The sequence below is a fragment of the Hippocampus comes genome, unplaced genomic scaffold, assembly GCF_001891065.2.
Source record: "Hippocampus comes isolate QL1 unplaced genomic scaffold, H_comes_QL1_v1.1 scaffold234, whole genome shotgun sequence".
NCBI classification, from domain to species: Eukaryota; Metazoa; Chordata; class Actinopteri; order Syngnathiformes; family Syngnathidae; genus Hippocampus; species Hippocampus comes.
Genome location: NW_017805479.1, coordinates 278,617 through 297,796, shown reverse-complemented (window position 1 = coordinate 297,796; position 19,180 = coordinate 278,617). Strand labels below are relative to the sequence as shown.

Sequence of the window (19,180 nt, the reverse complement as noted above, 5' to 3'; positions counted from 1 at the left end):
TGTGTGTGTGTGTGTGTGTGTGTGTGTGTGTGTGTGTGTGTGTGTGTGTGTGTGTGTGTGTGTGTGTGTGTGTGTGTGTGTGTGTGTGTGAAGTTGTAAAATCTAATTTAACAGTAAGACAAAAAAAAATGTGAACAAAGATGATTTGCTGATGAGTGAAACTGCCACATTATAGCACCAAGTACTGCAGAGGACCTACTCAATATCAGATTTGTTTTATTTATTTATTTATTTATTGCCTTAGATATCAGTGGCTGTGATCGTCAGCCTCCACGAGAACCTGATGGTGGTGATATATTTCACAAGAAATGATTCCAATGACATAATAATGCACAATACAGTATCTGGAGTGCAGTGGTTCTTAACCTTTTTAGAGGTACCGAATCCAACTAGTTAATATGCACATTCACCATGAGTGAAAAATAAATATATATATTTTTTACAAGTTCAAGATATTAAAAAACGCATTTATTAAAAACTGAAAAAATGAATAAAATGTCAAGAGATAAGTATACTTTTTAATTGTACGATGTACTATCACGACAGTTACACGTTGACTACAACGCGAACTAAATTTCCCACAGCACTGATTGGACAAGCAATGTAATGTGATCATCTGCAGCCAGTGATGGACAAGCGGGTGTGTCATAACTAATTGACATGTTGAGTCACGTGTGTCTTACCCTCGATGGCAGAGGTTCCGTCGAACCCCTGAGACCGACTCACCGAACCCCTGGGGTGTGATCGAACCCAGGTTAAGAACCACTGCTGTAGTGGCATCTGTTTTGCAAAATAGTCAATATGTAATGGCTTTAAGTACATCTTACATGCCGACAAAAGCATGAAACCGTTTTTTTTTTTTTTTTGGTGAGTAGACATGGCCTATTATCATTGAAGTGAATAAGGAGTGTAGATCACATAGTTGCTTCGTTCTTGTCCTCTTTCACATGTTTGTAGTTGCTGCGCTAACTGAGCCTCCCCCCACCCCTCCTCCCCACCCCCCACACACACTGAAACCCTCACAAAATGAAAGACATGCTGTGTCAGCAGTAAGGTGATACTTGAGGGGTGCAAAATGGGATTCATGCCCCACCACTTCTGATCACGTGACTGTCTAACGGCGGCTGTGGTGATGGGTTAACATGGGCTGTCCCAAACTGTGAGGTCATAGCGGGAAAAACACGTCATGGTTGGCGCTGCTAACCCAGACCATCCCAAGTTTTTTGGAAATCCCCCTCCCAACGTGTCACGAAGTGCTGATTCATTCATTCAGATGCTTGTTGCTTTTGCTGATAAACAGAAACTCATTTAGCAGACAAGCATATGCGATGGTGGTCACTCAAAGACTTTACTGTGCAGAAAGCCATGAGCGCGATAAATAAAATCAATGGTGTGATTGTACGGCAAGCAATTTCATTCACTGTGCTGCTGTCACGCTGCACCCTTGAAGCATATGACCCTCACAAGCCGGTTGCGCGCGCACGTGTGCTTCCTGTTGTGTGCAATCACATGACAGATAACAACAAGGAACGCCCACTGACAACAAACACGAGTGTTTGATCAGATTGGAAGCAGCAACCAGAAAAAAAGATGATCATTTTTGACTGTCGATGAGGACTGGACGATTGTGAGAAATAATCCACCGTTAATTGCGATTATTTTCCGTCAATTTTACAATTGCGATTCAGTATGCAATTATTTTTTTCAAGGTCTTATTCCTCTTTTTTAACAAACACAAGCAATTGATGAACCCTTATTATAATAAACATTGTCAGATTTATGATACATAAATCTTTTGATCTTCTACGTTAAGCTTGCACGAAAATGAAAGCAGACGGACCATGAATCATTATAAAAGTCAGTCGGCTTTAGTTAGAGTTGTTAAGGTACTTTGCATTTGACTTGCGGTCTTTTTCGCTTTCACTATAAAGCCAATATGAAAAAAGAGTGGTTTAAATTAAGTCACGAAATCACAAATCAGAGTACAACAGTAATATGAATTTATCTAGGATTTTATCCCCTTCAGGAAGTAATATATAAACATGTGGACTGCACTTTAAAGCACTGAACTTGACACTGTGTAGCTAGCAAGCTAGCTAGCAAGCTAGCTAGCGAGATAGATCAGGGAAATCAGGGGTATGGAGTTACTTTGAGTGATTCTCAAAGTGTGGTACTAGTACTAGTCGTGGTAGTCGGACTCATTCAAATGCTAATTGAAAAAATCTCTACCCAAGCACAGTTCAGTTATATTTAACGTTTTAGTACGATTTTCCTGTACAGTGCCAATGTTCAAACTGTGCAGAATATTCCAGTGACTTGCAATAATAATATTTTTCATGAACACATAGTTCTACTGCACTATTGTATTTAAATGTTGGTTATTATAGTGGTACTTGGAACTCTTTTTTTGGTGGTGTAAAAGTTTTGAGAGTGAGTGGTTTCCTCCTTGCACGGATTTTCATTTTGTTTTTGTGTGTTTGACTGTTTGTCCGGCTCAAAATGCATCACTAACTGTAGCTCTCACTTTTTTTTTTCAATCGAGCAGCAGCAGAACCTTGCTTCTACCGCAATTCAAATTTGGAGTCAATCCACAGCAAAAATTGGGCCAGTCAAAGGCTCGAAAATCGAAAAACTCTATTTGGAACATACTATTTGAGATATTCATAAGTCAAGGGGCTGTTGTGCTTTGTATAATTAAGTTTCAATATTTAGCATATAAAAGATACTGAGGGTGCTACAGTCAGCCGGAGTAGCATAAGTCAAGACACCTGCTTTGTCTTGTTGTTGTCGTCAGGTATAAAGTAACCTGCAGCTGTGGAGTAGCCTGGCTCGCTGTTGCTATGCGACCTTAAACCCGGTTGCTTGTGCACATTAACAAGCACACACACACACACACTCAAGCTGACATTTTTAAAGGAGAAGCAAATGTTTTGCATCCTCAATGTGTTTTCAGACAGCATCTGAAAAGTAAATGTTAGCTTTGCATCTCGTTAGCTGTGTTTGCAGTGAGACAAGTGTCCTGCTCTGAAAGCCTGCATGCACCATATGTGACTTTGCAGGAACCGTAAATGGTAAATGGGCTGTCAGTTATATAGCGATTTTCTACCTTTGGTACTCAAAGCGCTTTATACTGTTTCCTCATTTACCTACTGATGACGCAGCATCAGGAGCAACTGGGGGTTCAGTATCTTGCTCAAGGGCACTTCGACAAGGTTGCAATGGCCAGGGATTGAGTCTCCAACTCCAAAGACACTGCAAGGCTTTTTCTTTTCTGAATTTCAAGAAGCACGTGTTTGTTTGGCTATGTTGCTTGAACACGGATGACTTCATTTTCTGTGTCAACATTGATGCTAATCATGACCTAGGGTGGTGACACGTGAACATTGGTAGTTGCAAGTAATTTACGCCACTTTTGGGTCATAAAATGTCAGATATGCAAAGCAACAGGTAAAGCTACATTGTATAGACTGTAGAAATGTAAGCCATTTCATTCTCAAAATTGATCAGTTGATGAGAAAGTCTCACCGATCAGTAGCGCAGGGCAATATGGAAAAAAAAAAAAAATCACGATGTACGCCATTTTATATCATGATAACAATATACTACGACATATTTTCAGTTGTTCTATAAAGAATGATACAGCACACTATGACTGCTTACCTTTTCTCACTTTGTTTTGAAGTGACATTAAACAGATCTGTATCAAATGAAAAATGCATCCAGTATTGCGGCTATATAAAATTATCAATTGTAAACGAAGGCAAAGTAGCCTAGAATCTTTGCACAAACGCAGTTATCAATCTAAATAAGAAGCATAAACAATAATGTTTGTAAAGGATTAATTGATGAAAAATAATAATAATTAAAAACATTAGCCCTATGCTAATGCAATTTTGAGAACATTTATTGTGCGGATCAAAAAAGTCAATATCAAAACTCTGTATTGTGAAAACAAATTGCATTTGTTATATTATAAGCATTTTATATACATCAATTTTCTGAATCTCTTATCCTCAATATTAATAGAAATTTATTCATCCTGTACACGCCTCACGGCTGATGTAAAGGGTGCTGTAACTTTTCCTGTTTAGCTGTTTGTGTAGCATTATTCTGTATTTATTTTCTATCCTGACACTTATTAAATTGCCTGCTATTTTGCTCTTCAAAGTTGGATACGTTGCACTTTAACGCAGTTCCAGCAAGGCCTCTGTGAAGTGTACTCAGTCACTCAAGCACTTTTAATTCCGGTCTTTCACAATGATGTGAAATTAGCTTAGCAATTAGCGTGACTTCTCTGGCTTTCCCTATGTTAATTACTCCTTGTAATCCGTTTATGAGAACAATACTTGAGTAGATTATTCACCGCCACGGAGGTGAGATGATGGAGGCTGTGACGATTGAGATAGGAGCGAAACTGCAACATATTTAGCAGGCAGTTGGAGTCAGCCCAAGTTTGTTGCTAAATTTGCTATAGGTAGCTGTCTCGCCTCAACCTACCGACAAGCTAGGTGCAGGTGACATTAGCAGCCCAACAAAGTATCTTGAGATAGTCTCCGCCACTCAGTGATCGGAAAAATGTAAAAATCTGTTGGTTTTATTCTTCTTCTTCTTTTTCTTTTTGGATGAGGCTAAAAATGCAAACTGATACGCTTGTGTAGTTTGAAGGAGTACACACTCCCCTGCATCAGGTGTTTTTTTTTTGGGGGGGGGGAATATAAAAAAAAAAATACAGGTTTGTAGTTTGTTTATTATTTACAAAAGTCGTAGTATTCATTATTTATTCATTTTCATGTACATGTACTGTTAATTTTGATTTTGCACCGTAGGTTTGCAAAGTAGGATGACTCCGAAAATCGTTTACTTCGTTGTATTGTTGTTCAGTATTCCACCTGGTGGCAGCTCTGTGGCATAAGACTGATAAGTGAAAGCTTTTTGCCCATCAAATGAAGCAAAATGTCAGATTTATTGTCGTTGAAAATCAAGACTTGGTGTGCAATACCCTGGACGGGTATTCTATCAGTCACAGGGTGTTTGTGAATGTGAACAGCACAGTGAGTGGTAATCAATGGCATGTCAAGTCAGCTTTATGAACAATTATAGTACACGACCAATTTCATTTTTGAAGTGGACTTCACTTGGTACATGGGATTGTGACAATCACAGGGCAAATGTGAATGGGGCTAATTCTGGGAATCAACCCTATACCAAGTTCACTATGCGAGGCACTAAAATAACAGTGACATTCAATTCCAGCTGGCTGTGTGAGTGAAAAGCAGAGAAGTACCTTCGTTGGTTGCTAGTCAGTCACAGTGAGATTGTGAATGGAGCATTGAGTTTGACCCGACCCATCCCTTTGTGACCTATGTGAATCATTATAAGATCAAATGCATTTTCACATTGCAGCCCAGAGTGCGGACAGGCTCACTGTACCCCAGACTGATCGTCAGTCAATCGCAGGTTGATTGTGATGGTCACCTTTGTGAATCACGACACAACCATTGGCCTCACTCCCAATTCAGTCTTTTTCTGCATTGTTCTGTTAGCTGCTGCTATGTTTCTCACCTGTTTTTCTGTCTGCAGCTCTCTGGTGGTTGTGAATTGACGGTGATCCTGCAGGACTTTACAGCAGGATGTAGCAGTGAGATATCTGTCAGTACCGGTAAGCATCTGCCCATGGACTCGTCAACTTCTGATTGTGTGTTTTCTTGACGATGTTTTGTGATGACTACTTGTCTCTGTCTCTCTCACTTCAGGCCAGACAGTGGAGCTGCTGGAGAGGCCCAGCGAGCGGCCCGGCTGGTGTCTGGTTCGGACGACTGACCGCAGCCCACCTCAGGAAGGTCTGGTACCCAGTTCAGCACTGTGTGTGTCCCACTCGCGCTCCAGTGTGGAAATGGACTGCTTCTTTAACTCAGGGAAAGGTAAGCAGATTTTTTTTACCTTATATACGACATACAGTATATATAAAAATGTACCAATGTAAAAATAAGTTAACCAATATCAACAACAACAAAAATGACTGAAAATAATGATGGAGAAACATGAAAATGGCTCACATCGCTGATGTCAGTTTGAACATTAACTGTCATCGTCAAGTATTAAAACAATTTTTTTTTAAATGTTAATCTTTCTTAAACCGAAAGACGGTTCACTTCAACACTATAATTGGGAAGGCAGAACAAATTTGATCCATGTCGCCTCGCACATCTCAATTTGGTCATACAAGTGTTAAAAATGATGTTAAACAGTTTATCAATATGTAAAATCAGTAAAGTACTATTTAACATTATATTAAAGGCATAGCATAGTACTCATCTGCCTCACAAATTTAATTTTTTTGTGTCTTTGTCGTACAAAATAAGTTTAACCACTCTTTCTATTCAAACCAATAAAACTAATGACAAGTTTGTGTGCTAAAGCTAAGTCACGTTGTAGATGCTCATCTCATTTTGTAACATTTTTCGTTGTCACGCAAGCATAAAGCGGAATTACCCGCGGCAAAAAAACTGAACATGATCAAACGTTTCCTTGACGACGAAGTGTTCGTGAACTCCTCAGGTCGGTTCAACAAGATTCTCCAACATTAATCTTCATAGGAACACATTTTCACACCTCAAGCAAATAATAACCCGGCTTGTGTCAACTGCGGGTTCACACATAATTTGCATGTGTTTGACAACCCAGTGCATGACTCAGTATATTGCTATAAAACAATATCATACTACATCTACAAAATATGTATAAAAATGACATTATGAAGAACTATTTGGGACACACTGAACAAAAAAATGTTTAAAATTCTTGTGAGAACAAAAGTACTATCGTATCTTTCCCGACTACACATTTACAAAGTGTCAACCTTATTTTGTACACTGGGAAAAGAAAAAGATCTTCCCAAAATTATTCCCACGAAGTTAGAAACATACAGTTGGACACAATAACTCGAATGTATTGGCCCTGTCCCAATACTTTTACCCTTAGTGTGTGTGTGTGTGTGTGTGTGTGTGTGTGTGTGTGTGTGTTTTATTTTTAACAACTACTGGTAACTTCCAGGTAATCTTACCAACACTGACCTCTCTTGTTGGGTTTGAGATATTACAATATTTTTGTTGGCTGCCACCCAAACATGCCCAAGAATTAAACTTACCACATTTACGCACGTATTTCAGAAATTATGTTGTTTTTGTTCCAAAATGACATAAATTAAAAAATTGTTTTGTAGCATTTCGTTTTATTGCAAAAAAGATTTTCCGGTTCACACCAGTTTTTGTTACACACCTTGATTTGGCCCACCCTACATATGTCGCTGAATGCTAACGCTAATGTGAATGTTAGTGTAGTGACCCAAGTGCTCTTAACTTGTTACAAAAGCAAAACTAATTTTCACGACCAAATTTCATGAAGCATACTTTTTTTTATCAACACGAAAGCGTATACAGTACTGTTACAGTAATACAGAAAATGCATCCTTGATTTTATTTTGGGTTGACGTCCACGAACACGGAATGCAGCAACACTGTGCCTGTACGAGCTTTAACATCTGGGCTCGTCATATCTACTCAGTACTTTCTTGCAAATTTTGATCCTCACTTACTTTATATTTGGAAAATGTATAATTGTTAGAAACTGCAGCACTTTGAAAATATGGAATGCACTTCACTCGTTGCATTTAAGCGCTTTAGACTCTGGATTAAATGTGGAAATGTAAATTATTGAAGGATATTCTCACTTTTATGTCTTGTATATATTTTGTTTCCTTACAAGGGGCTATGAATGTTTTTTTTTCGCAATGTTTTTTTTTTCTACAAATTTTCTTCAAATTTGTTCACAACACTACACTATGTGGTGTGTCAATTTCGTTTTTTATTTTATTTTATTTTTTTACTTTAACCCCTGAAGGGACGGCGGTGACTAGAGTGGACAGTTTATCATGTTATCAGGTTACAGGGTGCATGAAAGGGTTAAATGCACGAAGTACCGATGAATGGTGGCTGAAAATGAAACTTGATTTGTGCTGCTTAAAGGAGGGAGACAGAGCTCCTCCTCTCCCTCCTCCTCCCTCCACTTTCTACTACTCCTCTCTCAATCTCAGTCCGCTCTCAGTCTGGCTGCCTGAACTTGTACAATATGCCTTTGTGTGTGCGTGAGAGATACAGGTGTTTAAATGTAGCATAAATTGCGTGTGCATCCCTGTGTGTATGTGTGTGTGCTTGTGTGTGTGTATGTGTGTGTATGACAATGAAGCGAGGCTGGCATTGCTGCAGATGGATCTTTGACCACTGCTGTTGCTGCTGCACAGGTGAGCTGAATTTGTTTGGGCGTGTGCGTCTCTGTGTGTCTGCACATGTGTAAAAAAATGAAACCAAAACTTCAAGAATAACCACGATGACTTTGTGGAATGTGTGACATTGGAGTGGAGCGCGGAAGTTACGTGTGTAGTTGCTCATCTCTCGATCTTTGACAGCTTACCTTTTATTTAACTTTACAGTTTGATTGGTCTACATAAGGACGATTTTAGGATGATGTCCTTCCACCTTATTAGAGAGCATCTACTCATTTCTGACTGTCTACATGTGACGGTGTGTGTTCTTGTCTTTCTGTCTCAACAAGCCTTTGACCGCACCTTCATTCTGAGCACATTTCTACTGGTCCCGACAAACAAAAATGCGTGTGTGTGCGAGTGTGTAGGTTTAGCAGCATGAGCGATTTTTCAGAACTGTTAAGAAATGAGCGCACTTGTTGGACCATGCAGGTCCTTCTGTTGAACTGAAAGTTTTTTTTGTTTTTTTTTTGTTACCTGCTATTGATTCTTATGGAAGTCAGCCAGCTCTCAAGCAATTATGAGAATTACAATTTTGAGTTTTAATTGATTTATATTTTTGAAAAAGCATCTGAGCTCAGGCACGATCAGGATTGAGCTCATCAAAGGGGGAGCACAAGCTGGAAGGTTTGGAGACAAGGCCAGAGAGGCCAGAGTGAGAGTATTGACACGTGGTGTGTGTATATATATCGGGCGAAGGATGCTGCCATGTAAGAGGCAGAGAAAAATTAGAGCAGAAGATACAGAGAACAATGAGAGAATAAGAAGATTGTAACATTTGACGAAAAATGTTTGAAAATGGCAACAACAAAAAAACTCACACATATGTTGAGTGTTCTACTCAACAGTCTCCACACTGCTGCAGCTGCCCTCATTCTCTTCTCTGAATAGCATCTGAAAATACACGACTAGAATTAACAAAACATAAGCACCAATGCTTCCATTAGCTTAGCCTGTTATTTATTTTTTTAGACTCGACATCATTTTGCTCCACAGTCCCCGCTTTGCTGCAGTGACCCGTGTTCTTGAGGCCCTCAGTCTCCTCTTCAATAAAATATTTGCATCATTGCTTTTTGAAGACACACACTCTCCCTCGGGATTTTAAAAAAAACCAAACAAAAACCCTCAGTCTGATTCTTTGATTTGTCAGTCCAATAAAAGCAGTTTGGGTATGCACAATGGTTTATCGTGTGGGTCAACATGCCAGCTAAACGTTAACTTTGTGGCTTTGTGCGGACAACCGCAGCGGACTTTGGCCCGTGACTGTGCGAGATTGCTACTGTATGTGGCTGAACCGGTTGTACTGGTTTGCACACAGCCAAGCTAGCAAAAATCTGTGGCTGTGTGTTGAGAGTTCATCAGCGTCAAATGGTGACAGTCTCAATCCCATAAAACAGCTCACCTGAGACTTTACAGAAAATAAATGACACCCTAGCTATATCTGATCTCATTAATGGGAGTGGCCACTTAGGGGAAAAAAATGTTTGCTCGCAGCAATCATGACAAAAATTTTTGTTTGCGCAATAAGAATAGATTTCCCGTTTTCTTGCGCGTGATTTTTAATGACTCATTCTACACCGTAAAATGCTTGTTTGTCAGAAGATATGTGATGTCATCACAAGAACTGCCAGTAACCACACAGCAACATATATGAGGAGGATTTATAAATTGCAGTCGCCCGATGGAATATGCATTACTGAAGAAATATGAGAACGATAGGTGCTGGCTCAGCCTAATTTGCAAAGTCTTGAAAGGCAACATGCCAACATATATCAGCACTTTATCTAGCTGATATTATCATAACTCAACATGTTCAAGTGACTGTTTACTGCTCAAAGTTCCCTGGACTACGACTGAGCCTGATAAAAGTTCCTCTTTTGATTACCTACCAAGAGTGAAAGCAAGTTATCGAGCTTTATTTTTAAATGTTCCTCTTTTAATGTATTTCATGTTCATATCAAACCGTAGTGTCGTAATTAGCACATCGGCCTCATCATGGAGACATCCTGGGTTTGACTTGAGCAACCTTTTTAACTACTGACTCGACTGCTTTTACTCCTCCCATCATTTTTTTCAAATCAGTGATAAGAAGACACAGCAATCCCGACATTGGCATTCCTTGCACAACTCCATTTTGCATTCTCGAAACACAAGCATAAACTTGAATGTCAACCATGACAGGACTGATCGCACGTATTCATCAGGCAAGGAAGCATATGTTTAACTCAAGAAAATAACAGCAGTTTCAATGACATATTATACCCCATAAAATAATAATGATAATAATAATTTGAGTCCCAAACATAAAAATTAAATGTCTCATATATAGGATAATTTATATAACAGGTTTATAATATGTATAGGGTTTAAATGTTAGTCATGAAGAGATAGATTTTGAGGGCTTGTCTTAATCAATTAGTCAGTCATTCAGAGAATGGACTATCGAGTCATTTTTCAGTTTTTTTTTTCTTGGATAGGAAGCGGGATGTACACCGGACTCTTAGGCAGTCACTTGAAGAACTGAAGTTGGACTCCATCACTTCATTCTTATGATTTATTTGTTTATTTTTTTAAACATTTGGGCTGGGTCGCCCGCTGGTCGACTGGTTAGCGTGTCGGCCTCACAGTGCAGAGGTGCAGGGTTTGATTCCGGCTCCGGCCTTCCTGTGTGGAGTTTGCATGTTCTCTGCATGAGTTTTCTCCGGGTACTCCGGTTTCCTTCCACATTCCAAAAACATGCATGGTAGGTTAAGGGAACACACTAAATTGTCCCGAGGTGTGAGTGTGAGTGTTTGTCTATGTGTGCGCTGCGACTGGCTGGCAACCAGTTCAGGGTGTACCCTGTCTACTGCCCGAAGACAGCTGGGATAGGCTCCAGCACGCCTGCAACGCTTGTGAGGATAAGCGGAACTGAAAATGGATGGATGAATGGACATTTGGGCTGCCTTTATATGTTTCCAAGATTGTAGGAAAGTTTTGGGGAAGTCCCTTTTCTCCCTTACTGCGCAAAGCAAGACCCATAAAGGCACGCCTAGATGAGATTGGTTTGGAACCACAAGCCCATCAAACAAGTCCGGAGAATGGTGGAAGCTGTTTGCAGTGAGCTAATTTGTGGCTAAATATGCCCTACCTTGCCTTGCCTAGCGTACATAGGGAAAGTGCAGTGTCAGCATCAAGCGCCCCAGTTGACACGGTCTTCTGCCATGGTGCAACTTTAAGAGGCCATGTTGAAGACCCAGTTAGATCACTCAAGACCTGCTGGTGCCTTGATCCCATCACTGACAAATTTTAGAAAATTTAGTTTATTCTTTAAAAAAATGTCCATGCCAATGTAAAATCTGAGCTCCTTGTTGGATTTAAGTACCATATTTCGCACTATAAGGCGCACTTAAAAGCATTCAATTTTCTCAAAAGCTGACAGTGCGCCTTTTAGTCCGATGTGCCTTATGTATGGATCAATAATCTGATTTCTTTGCTATTTTAAATGTTCTGTAAAGCGCTTTGTTACCGCTGCAGCTATTTTGAAAGCTCTACATGAATAAAGCTGTATTGTATTCCCTTTAGTGTAGCTCTATCTAGTGGATGCATAATGTAACCACAGCCACTATTGTAGCTTCTATTCCATGCACCTTTTAACGCGGTGCGCCCTATAAATGAAAACAGTTTTAAAATAGGCCATTCAATGAAGATGCGCCTTATACTCAGAAACGCCTTATAATGTGGAAAATACGGTAATTTAGTAGATAAGTGCAGTTCACACCTTTTAAGTTTTTGTAAAGCCAAGTAAATGGTTAAATACTGTATCTGGCTGGCAGTCAAATGGCCCTTTTCCACCGAATTTATGCTAGTGCTATTTCCGGGCCAGTGACCAGGTTATCACCAGTTCTTTCTTTTTCCACCACCGAAACTGGCTCTCGCTCTAGCCCTGGTGGTTGAATCTGGTGCTTAAGATTGCCCCAATTATTTGTTAGGCCAGACTCTGGCACCACAACTATGTCAGGGCGTCGTTATCATGATGATCGCAGATGTAGAGGAATGACTCCCTGGACACTCAGAAGTTTTGCTGAACGGTGAACTCCGGCACAATTATGTCCCACCAGAAGAGTGATCGCGGATGTGCCCAGATAGCATGCGATCCCCAACTTGTAGCCAGCCTTGTGATCATCTACAATGATCAAGAAAGATATATGTGTTTGCTGATTGCATGTCCCTGACTGTTATACGTATACTACATGAAAGTATACTTGATGCTATGCTAAGTTGCCTAGCAGCGCATTATTATGATGATGATGATGATGATGATTATTATTATAATTAATAGCGCAGGTGCTCTTAGGTACACGCCGACGTAAGCAGTGACGTTTGGACGCTTAACGATGACGTAATGACGTAGTTCCTACTTGGTTCTTTGTCGGTGGAAAACCAAACATGTTTTTCGTAAGAACTTAGTAAGCACCAACTAAGCACAGCACTGGCTGTCGCACTGAACCAGCAGCGAGTCTTTTTGAGATGGAAAAGGGGTAAAAGTGGAGAAATGATCTCTGTGTGTTGTCAATGGAGCTATTCACAGATGTGTCGGGCAGGGTGTTCGAACTGCGTGGGCGCGTGTGTGTGTGTGTGGGGGGGGGGGTAATTACAGAGTGAAACCGGCTGTCTAGAGGGGTGTGCTGTGAGGATGATAGAGAGCGGGCTGGGACGAGACAAAAGGGCTGCTCTGTTCAGAGTGAGTGAGTGACGGCCACTGCAGCAGTCCGCGGTCTGTCTTTTGTGTTGACTCGCAACAGTAGCGCCGTTGTTCCATCTCACCTGACTTTTAGTGTCCGACGACACTCCTCACTCTTCAAACTCTGTCCTCTTTTTTCTCGATAAATGAGAATAACTGTAATAACCTCAGCTCATTTATATTATCACTCACGCATGGACATTTAAAAAGTTAACTGATACTGTACTTGCTAAACACATCGGCAGCCGATACAGAGGCATAAAACAGTCTCGCAAATGAAGTGAAATGTGGATGTTGGTGCGTGCATGTTTGTTTGTGGGAGCTACGCAGCTTATTAGTTCCGCTTCGTCTAACTTGGTTCTTTCCGTTTCTGTACATTTCTCCATAGGTGGGAATATTGTGGGCCTATTGCTCAGTGTTACACCAACATTGTGATTGTGCAAATCAAAGTCCAATAGACTTCCCCGATCTGCCGTTAAGTATGTAACTGCTCCACACCACTCACTTTGGAAGAATTTGGCAAAAGTTTTGAACTTGGTTTCAGAGGGGGTTTTGGCCTTGGAGGAGGTTCACGCTCTACTGAGTGTCATACGTGGGGAGTGAAACGTTATCAGTCAGTTTTGTTCACGCGCGTAGGTGCCTGCGTGTGTTTTGTGTTGTCAAGCAACTGTCAAGGACACTCAAGCACTAACATGGCTTTTGCTGAATACGCACAAGTCACATGACACTATATTTGCACAACAGCACTTAAGGGAGTAACTAGTGAAGTGTTGAGCGAATGTAAGAACTTCAATGTGTGTGTGTGTGTGTGTGTGTGTGTGTGTGTGTGTGTGTGTGTGTGTGTGTGTGTGTGTGTATCATATAAAGCATCCACAAATCTTGCTCAGTTTTTCGTTTTCTTTGGCTTTTTGTGATGCCCCTCAGAAGCGTGAGGCAGCCATATATCGAATTGTGCAGGACTTCACTAACTGTCCTAGAAGGTTAAACATGATATGAACGGTGGAATTGGTAAAAAAGTAAAAACAACAAACACGCTGGAGAAAAAAGTACTTGCATTTGACGTGCACATGATGGAAATGTTGGAAATGTAATTTTCCCCTTTTTTCTTAAAAAATAATCAAAATGGTATCCCAGTTTAACACATTTTAATTACGTGCCAACAATGTCCACTGGAAAAAAATGCTGTGTAGAATTTATTCAATTTTATTTTGTCAAGTGGCTGCACAAAATAATTCTGGATCCAGATACGTTTTTTAAGTAGCTGTATCGACTAATAACAAAATGTATCTGGATCCTGATGATTTTATTTAATGCAAACACTTTATGAAATAAAATTGAATAAATTCAACACACCATTTTTTCCAGTGTACATGTTCAAATCAAGCACTGTAGTTTTTTTTTAGAGCAGTCACTCATTTTGTGTGTGCTTTTTTTTTTGTTTGTTTGTTTTTGGGAGGGGTTTTTGGGTGATGCCGTCACCAAAAAAAAAAAAACCTTAGATAACCTTAGAACCACAACTAGAACTTGATGTGACCTTTTCTGCTCAGTTCAATAAAAGAAAACATAATTCATGAAATAATAATTATTGCACAAAATCATTTCCTAAAGAGCACTTCTTCCTTCCTATGAAATCCTTTTAGTGCGAGTGCAGCTCCTACTGCAGGCTCAGCAAAGCAGAGAGAAAGCTGATTGAGAGGCATAAGTAGTCGTGAAACACATGAAGCTTCAGGGTATTAAAAAAAAAAAAAAGAAATGAAAAAAATTGTGTATTGTTCCACGCAGAACACCTCAGGCGATCCCCCTGACCCTTGAACTTTCATTTCCTGTCTGAGACACACTTGCACTGTGCACACGGCCGCAACCCTTCGCTCCCAGCTGTGTGCGTGAGCGCAGCTGATCCACCGCACTGCTGACACATGGACATTTCTGTACACACACACACACACACACACACACACACACACACACACACACACACACACACACACACACACACACACACACACACACGCTGACTTTTTTTTTTTTCTTTCGATGTTCTCCACATCCTGTTCCCTCAGCTGAATGACAGCTGGTGAAACAGTGAGACTACGCAATAGTGAATGAAATCTGGTTGTCATCTTTTTGTTTTGTGTTGACGCTTGAATTAATTGTGCAAACCCTGTGGTCATGTTGAGCAAGGCCAAGAATACAGGCAACTGTACCAAGCACTCTAAACTCGAGGATTCTGGAAATTTTTGCTTTCATGTTTCCTTTGATAACAAATATACCCAACATCACCGGCCAGTGAAAAACATTTACCGTCATTTCCCAATTTGGACTTCTTTATTTATTTATTTACTTATTTATTTGGGGGGTGGCAGCGCGGTGGGAAGATTAAAAGTGATTGCTCTATTAGCCCAAAAACATTAGAACTAATAAAACAAAAATTTAAAGTAGAATAAAGAAAATAGGTTTATTTTAAGTTCGCTGATGGTGTAGTGGTACCCACGCCGGACTTGTGTGCCAGCAGCGTTGGGATCGGTTCCCACTCAGAGACATGAAATTTGGTGTGAAAAGGTCATTTGTCTGTGTATGTGCCCTATGACTGACTGGTGACCAGTTCAGGGTGATAGCCTGCCTTCTTCCGAAGTCAGCTGGGATAGGCTCCACCAACTCCCCACCACCCTCTTCTGGATAAGCGGTGTTGAAAATGGATGGATGGATGTTTATTATAAAACACCCCCAAAAATTAAAAACAAAACTACTTAAGGGATGAAATTTGAAATTTTCATCCACAAGAACTTTGCCTCAGAAATGTGAAGTTTCGGAGAAACATTGTGTGTCTCGACCATGAGAAGAAGTATTGTCTAAATCTTGTACTGGCGTGCTACTTTTGGCTCAGCAACCATTGGAATAATATTTTTTTAGTTCCAGTTATACTACAAGTGCTCTACCAGGAAATGCACCTGAAAATGTTAACTATTTTTATTTTTTCCTTCAGAAAATTATCCTGTAAGTGGCTCTGATGGCAAGACTGAGTCTGTGGCAAACCTCCAGCCACAGCCGTCCCTCAGCTCACTGCAGTCCAACTCGCCAGGACCCAAACGCTCTGGAAATACGCTCCGGAAATGGCTGACCAATCCCGTCCGACGCCTCAGTCACGGCAGCTCGGTTAAGAAACTCCCCAGTAACAAACAGAAAAAGACAGGTAAGAATGTCGCGATTCTGATACGTATATTTCCATCCATCGTGAAGAAATAGATTGCTCAGTAGGTAGCATCCCTGACTTGTGATCGAGTCCCAGGCAGGTCGAACGGTAGCATCCAATTGGTTCCCTCGGCAAGATCCTTTACTCTAGTCCTCGGGTGGATTGCGTCAGAAAGGGCATAAGGCGTGACAACTCCTGACTAAAAGCAACAAAGTTAAAAGTCAAACAAGATCATTTACATCCAATGTGACCAAGTTCAGATACTGTATGTACAGCATTAAATGTCATGCAGTAAATCAGAATACATCCAGTATGCCGAATGATTTTGTATTGTATGTGCATGTCTACCCAAACAACGTACTCATGTACAGAAAAAAATTTCAGTGAAAAATCAATGGAAAAAGTAATTGGACACAATGGCTAGCTTTGGTTGACTATTGTGTGCCAGTGCCATTTGAACTAAATAGCAACATGGAAATAGGGTAAAAACTACCTTCAGAAGCGGAAAATTTGCCGGCTGAACTTTGTTCCCCAGTTTATTTTCAGTGCTGTCAGAACAGTGATAATGGTAAAAGGTAAAAAACATCACCATTTGCAAGCAATTATGAAAGGGACTTTCAAAATGAGTTTTGACGGCAAAAAATTGATTGGTTGACGTTGTCCCTCACATTCAACATTAATGCCCTTCACACAAAACAATAACATGTAAAAACTCTTGAAAAATGAAAAGGTTTTCTACAGAGACAATGAAAAAGCGGCATCCAAATACTTTCAAAGACAAAACAGTTGCCAGGTTTGCTATTCTCTTTACATGCTTTTTATGCAGAAGTTCCATCCACTCATTTTCAATAACGCTGAGATTGATTAGTGTCGCAGATGAACTGAACTGTCCGCGAACTGACTTTGTGCAAGAGGTGAACTGGACTGGGCTGGCCGCCTGTCAATCGCATGGCACATAGAGACAAAAGATCCATTCACACACTCATAATAGGAAGGCCCAAGCCTGGATTTGAACCCCAAACCTGAGTACTGTGAGACTGCTGACCACTTGTTCATTTTGCCGCTTCATACAGAACAACAACATGGGACAGAAATTAGAGATTTTTTTTTTCTTAAGTAGTGTGAAAAGGGCTCTATACTGTTTCCACCTGCTGAAAACAAAATCCAGCAAGCTAGCCCTCACTGGAGCTAGCAATGGGGCGCACTTCTGCACTCTAAAAGCAATTTGGACACCAAACTGCTTTCTCATGCTACTGTCACATGTCGTATCCATTCATGTCAGCTGACTCTAAAACAAAGTGTTAGCCACACTCCATGGGAGCCTCGTCCCAGCTCAGATGATTTAGATGGTCATTAGCTTGTAGTCTTTGCTCACAAAGACGTACGCACACAAAGGCGCCCTTGTTATCTCCTGACCGTGTATCCTTCGGCGGAACACACAAAAGAGCTATCTTCGTAAAATAAATAAACAAATAATACACGATCATTTAAATTCAACAGGCACTGCGTCATGAGCTCATAGGTGTACTGATTGATTGACAGGTCCCGGGGCGGGAAGAGATGAGAGCAGGAAGGGCCAGCCTGACCTTAACCCGCAGGAAGACATCATCGATGAGGTAGCCAATCATGAAGAAAGAATTCCTGTATTCACTACTATATTGTTCTGTGTTTCATTTTTATCTCATGGAATTAGATTATATTAATGACACCTATTATCCCACCTCAGCACATCCTGGGCAAGGAGGGTAACCTCCTCTCCAAAGCACCGTCCGGCATGCAGAGCGGTGGCGAGGAGGAGCAAGATGAGGAGGCGCACACCCCGCTGCCTCCTCCCATGGAGATTATCAAGGACCCCTCAGCGCAGGACGATAAGGTGACTCATAAAATACAAAGTATTTTTTTTTTTTTTTAAACACTGTACCAATATACTGCAGTTCCCCTTTGAAAAGACATATGAATGCAGAGATGACGCTAAACCTGTCACAATAACATTTTTTTGGATGATTAATTTTCCCAAAAACTATCACGATAAACGATAATATCACGTTAGGGTTTTTTTTTGGGTTGTTTGCTCATTACTCGTGAGATTTTGTTGAGCCAATTCAAAATAGGTAAATCGGCTCAACAAAGGTTGATTTCTAAGTGATCGGATCGCTACTCACCTAATTTCAAGCTGAAGTTATAAAATACATTTTATATGATCCACATTGACATGGATACAGAATATACAGTACAGCAATGTCAAGCGAGCTGTAATGTCTCGATGCACCAGAGATCTTGCATTGCAGCGATACTGACTATACAGTATGCTGGGTGGACTCGCTGTCAGTTCTGCCACTCGAAACGGGTTATCTGGCGGTGGTCGACAGTCTTTTTAAATTCCTGACGGGCATCACATATGCCCCGACAGTACATCAACAAGCAATGAAATTGTGCAAATAGAACACCGTAGATGATCTGTTAGCAATATGATGCTTGGAATTAGCTTGGCTATTATTATCGATACCCTACACCAGCAGTCCCCACCCTTTTTGGCCTCATGGACCGGTTTAATGTCAGACAATATTTTCAGGGATTGGCTTTTAAGGCCGGATGAATACAACAAAACAATATGATATGACTGGCATGAAAACTGTGGTATTTTCGAAACCTAATAATCAACACGAATCATGACACGAGGAATGTCCTATCTGGCCGCAACACTCTCTGGTCGCTCTGGTAAAGTTTAAACGTGCCTTCAAAATACAATACACCGCACATACAAAGTGCATGAAAAATACAACTCACCATCCCCGCATATTATGCAGAGTGGACTTGGTGCGTGGGAATCTCCCGTTGAGATGAATCCATATTTTAAGTACTGTCTATTAAATGTAGCCTTCTTTATCTTGGAAGTCGTAACCTCCTCTTCTGTCTCCTGGCTGGGCCTTTTCACCTTCCCAAAGAA

At 40.6% G+C, this 19,180-nt stretch overlaps 1 protein-coding gene across 1 annotated transcript in view; it reads left to right on the top strand.

The window, feature by feature from the left end:
* kalrna (kalirin RhoGEF kinase a) overlaps positions 1–19,180 on the top strand; it is a 142,463-nt gene that overhangs the window by 98,921 nt on the left and 24,362 nt on the right. The window contains exons 39-43 of the mRNA XM_019875685.1: positions 5,581–5,659; positions 5,754–5,921; positions 16,027–16,233; positions 17,776–17,849; positions 17,960–18,106. Of these exons, the coding sequence (XP_019731244.1) occupies positions 5,581–5,659; positions 5,754–5,921; positions 16,027–16,233; positions 17,776–17,849; positions 17,960–18,106 (675 nt within the window). The remainder of the gene's footprint in view (positions 1–5,580; positions 5,660–5,753; positions 5,922–16,026; positions 16,234–17,775; positions 17,850–17,959; positions 18,107–19,180) is intronic.